This window comes from Elephantulus edwardii, unplaced genomic scaffold, assembly GCF_000299155.1.
Source record: "Elephantulus edwardii isolate Elephantulus edwardi_28Jun2011 unplaced genomic scaffold, EleEdw1.0 scaffold00072, whole genome shotgun sequence".
NCBI lineage: Eukaryota > Metazoa > Chordata > Mammalia > Macroscelidea > Macroscelididae > Elephantulus > Elephantulus edwardii.
Genome location: NW_006399822.1, coordinates 5,471,342 through 5,475,725, shown reverse-complemented (window position 1 = coordinate 5,475,725; position 4,384 = coordinate 5,471,342). Strand labels below are relative to the sequence as shown.

The window sequence follows — 4,384 nt, the reverse complement described above, 5'->3', positions numbered from 1 at the left end:
GGTCTTTCGTGGGTCACTGTGGGTCGTAGCCAGTTTGACAGACCTGACAACAACAGTAACAGTGCCTATAAAGAGTGCTGAGGGGACCCCCCCCCCATGGATATTAGCAGGACAAGAGGCAGGAGTGGGGTGACCCCAGCCCACACACTAGCACTGCAAAGTCCAGGCAGCTGTGGCCACATCACTCTGTCCGTGGCCTTTTCTCACCTGCTTCGTAATCACTCATGGAGCCCCAGGAACCTGCATCCTTAAACTCTGCGGTGGCTCTCTGACCTACAGGGGATTCAGAAGGGGCTGAGTGTGCTTGGTCAGCAGAGTGAGACGAAGGTGGCCGGGCAGCTGGCGGAGCTGGTGTCTAAGACCAGAGCTCGTGATTGTCTTTAGTGATTTGTGAAGGAAGGCCCAGAAGGGGGTGGCTTTGACAAGCAGAAATGTATTCTTTCCTATTTAGGGAGCTAGCAGTCTAAATTGAAGGTGCTAGCCTTGGGGGAAGGCTTCCTCTCTCTGTGAGCCCTTGTCTGATAAGGCCAGGGCAGGGAAGGTTCTTGTCTCAGCATCTGTGGGCCTGGGGCCCCTGGAGACCTCACTGTGTCTCGGCATTCCTCTTCTGGACTATGGTCGTTCCCAGCACAGGGACCCTGGGGGTTCAGAAGACGCTCCACTCAAAACTCTTTATTCTTGGTGAGTGTAGGCCCCCTGATCTTTGCTCATTTCGTCTCTGAGCTGAGGTCACCACAGAAGGCAGGTTCCAACTTAAGCCTGCATGGTGCCTGGGACTCTGCATTTCCAGCAGTTCCCCTGGGCCAGCCATGGCCGCTGGCTCACTGCCCGTGACTTGACTCTGCATCAGAGCTGCTGGGATGAGTCGAGTCACGGCCAGTGAGCCAGCTCCCATGACTGCCCCGCGAGCAGAGTCCAGCTCCCATGGCTGCCCCGCGGGCAGAGTCCAGCTGTCATGGCTGCCCCGTGGGCAGAGTCCATCTGTGTCCCTGGGACTTCAGTGGAGCGTTCAGTATGGTTTTCCACGTGCCTCTGGCTGGACTGAACCTCCAACCCCTTCTAGCTAATAGCTGAGCACTAAAATCATTTGCACACACACCTCAAGGGGACGCCTTTGTTGAAAGCTCCAGGTTTTGTTCTTGAGTATTGAGGGCTGTGGTGGGTTCTCAGCACAGAAAGAACAGAGGGAGGTGTGTTTCCCCCAAGTCTCCTTTGGAACTGGGAGGCTGAAGGCTGACTGGGCCCCTGCCCAGCCAATATTGGTGTCCACAAGCTCCTGGGCTCCTCCCGGAAGTGGCCCCAGGGGCTCAGGCCATCTGTGCACAGGTCAGTCCTCCCAGTAAGGCCTGAGGGGCCCTCCCTGGCACTGTCAGTGTGGTACAGGATGTCCTTACATACAAAAGAACGGGCAGTTTGACCCAGGTTAGCCTGGTTCTCCGGAGAATCTCCTTCAGAGCCAAACAGCCTTGAAAATCCTCGCAGAGAGCCCAGGAAGCAAACAAAGGGAGGCAGCGCCCAGCGGTTCCCAGCAGCTCAGAGCCCAGCCCTCCCCTCAGACCACCCAGCAGCTAGAAACATCTCAGTCGTCAGTCCCTCCCCCCCCCCCCCCCCCCCCCGAGCTTAAAATGTTTATGGAACAGCCTCGGTGGGCTTGGCCCAGGCTGGCCCTCGACTGTGCTGCCTGGGTCCTGGCCCCTGTGCACTAGAGCTTCTGTGCAGGCGGCCAGCAGTGACTTGTCCCTGCTCAGGACACCCTGGGCACACGTGGGCTGCACACAGGGAAGGGGAAGAGCAGTGGCTACCCACAGGCCCTCGTCTTCTGCATGTGTGCAGCGGAATCCCAGCCTTGGTGGATGTGGGGTAGGACTCCAAGGTGCTTGCAAGTACCCATGGGAGACAGCTGTGAGGCTAGAAGTGGGAAGCCCTGGTGTAGACGGAACTCAGGGCAGGAAGGAGAGGATGGCCCAGAAAAAATCAGGGAAGACATCCTGGTGAAGAGGGCCTGATCAGGATCCGACAGCCTCTGCATTGTGGCAAGGAACCTGGGCTTTGCAGTCAGAGATCTGATTTCAAATCCTGGCTTCTCTTCTAAGAGAGTCTGGTTTCCACGACTACAACATGCGGAGGCAGTACACTGCTCTGCCAGGGGCAACTGGGACCTGCTTGTAAGAGCACAGAGTCCAGAGTGACAGCACCTTAGCCCTGCGCTGGTGTGGCTGTCCATGTTACTGGCATGACTAAGCCTCAAGGTGCTGGTGTGGCTGTCCATGTTACTGGCATGACTAAGCCTTGAGGTGCTGGTGTGGCTGTCCACAGCCGTACTGAGTAATGGACAGCGATGCTTATTGCCTGCAGTGTGGCTGGGTGGTTATCCCTCTTGGTGCTGGCTGGCTGACTTGTCATGTTACTGATGTGGCTATCCCTCCTGGTACAGACTGCTGCTCGTGTTACTGGTGTGACTGTCCTCATGGTGTGGCTGGCTGCCATGGTGTGTTGTGAGAGGGGTCACACATGAAAGCACCCCACTGACAAGTCCAGCTGCAGTGACATCTAATTTAAATGCATGTAGCTCTGAAGTTCCCAGACAATATGACACCGATTATGCCACAGAGCCCTTTCCTCACTTTATACCTTTTAATGACCTGTCCAAGGCAGTCAGGTGCCTGTCAGATGGGGGAGCTCAGGGTTTAAGCACAGGAGAGGTTTGGGGTTCCCTAGAGGTGGCTTTCCAGGTGAGAGGGGTTTTGAACTTCCTCATCTGTGTGATCTGAGGTTAGAATAGAGCCTCCCAAGGGGAGGGTGCACCATCAAGCTTGGGGCTGGTCCAAACTCCAGGAAGTGACCGGAAGGGAAAACAGCAGGTGTCCGCTAAGTCGGGCAGGTGGCCCATGGAGGCATCTCAGTGGGGAGAACGCCAGGGCCCCCTGGTGGAGTGTGAAGACTGACCCTCTCCCTCCATCACCGGGACTCCAGGGCAGGCAGTCTGGTTTTGAGTGCTGTCTCCTCCCTTTCTGTCCCGGGACTGGACAAGCCTCTCCCTGGACTCGGCCTCCATTTCCTCACCTGCCGAGGACCGGGGGCGGCAGTACTGCTGTTCCACGGCTGGTTGGTGCGGGCTCGGGGTTGTAGTTCGCGGGGCGTGCTCACGGCAGCGCTTGTGTGGCGGGCCGCCTGCCTCACCGTCTGTCCCCTCTGTCCCCTCTCGCACAGCCGTGACAACTCCCCCAGCCTGAAGGAGATCCGGAACGGCTGCCAGCAGCCATGCGACCGCAAGCCCACCTTACCCCTGCGCCTCCTGCACCCCAGCCCAGACCTGGTGTCTCAGGAAGCCACACTGTCCGAAGCACGCCTCAAGTCGGTGGTCGTGGCGTCCAGTGAGATCCACGTGGAGGTGGAGCGCACCAGCACGGCGCCGCCGGCCCTGACGGCCAGCGCGGGCAACGACAGCGAGCCCAACCTCATCGACTGCCTCATGGTCAGCCCGGCCTGCAGCGCCATGAGCATCGAGCTGGGCCCGCAGGCCGACCGCACGCTCGGCTGCTACGTGGAGATCCTCAAGCTGCTGTGAGTGGGGTGGACGGCAGGCAGGAAGGGAGGGAGCATGTGTGAGCCTGAGTGCGTGCACAGGTATGTGTGTGTGAGACGAGTGTGTGTGGTGAACGTGCAGTGAGCGTATTATACCTGACGGCCATGTGCCCATGTGTGTGCAGGTGTGCCAGCCCGTTCTGCATGTGGGTGTGACAGCATGTAGGGTGTGCATGTGACAGTGCGGTGTGCGTTTGTGGCAGGCGGAGGCTGTGGTCTGAGCCAGAGGCCTGTGGGTACATGTGTGTGTTTATACTTGTGAATAACGTGTGAGCACGTGCACCAATAGCTGTGGTACACATGTGTTGGGTGTGCTTGCACACGTGGTGGAGAGTGTGTGTCTGTGGTGTGTGTAGGGTGGACCAGGCATGCTTGTCTGTGTCCAGTGGCTGCGATGGTGTGTTCTGTGTGTGGGAGTCGGTGTGTCTGCATCCCTGTGATTCATTGGCAGGTCATGTGTGCATATTTGTGTCCACCTTTTGTTTGTGTCCACCCTGTGGTGTGTGAGGGTGTAAGTTCTTCTGTAAAGGGAAGTATCTGTTTGCAGAACGACCCTTCTAGAATTCCTCAGGTTGTAGAGCCCTCTCCACCACATCCTGAGCGAGCTCTTCCGGGGAGGGAGGAGGGAGGACGGGGGTCCAGCTCAGAGCTGGACTGGCTGGAGGGAAGCTCCAGAGAAACCCAGGGTGTCCTCCGGGAGGTGTCACTTCTGAGCTGGCAGCCTAGGCCCTCCTCAGCCCCTTGACCTCAGGCCCCGACTCTCGATGGGGATGTCCAGGCCTGTTCCTCCTGCCCCCCC

At 58.3% G+C, this 4,384-nt stretch overlaps 1 protein-coding gene across 1 annotated transcript in view; it reads left to right on the top strand.

Annotated features, from left to right (window-relative positions):
* CMIP (c-Maf inducing protein) overlaps positions 1 to 4,384 on the top strand; it is a 205,301-nt gene that overhangs the window by 178,703 nt on the left and 22,214 nt on the right. The window contains exon 10 of the mRNA XM_006888807.1: positions 3,211 to 3,564. Coding sequence (XP_006888869.1) covers positions 3,211 to 3,564 — 354 coding nt within the window. The remainder of the gene's footprint in view (positions 1 to 3,210; positions 3,565 to 4,384) is intronic.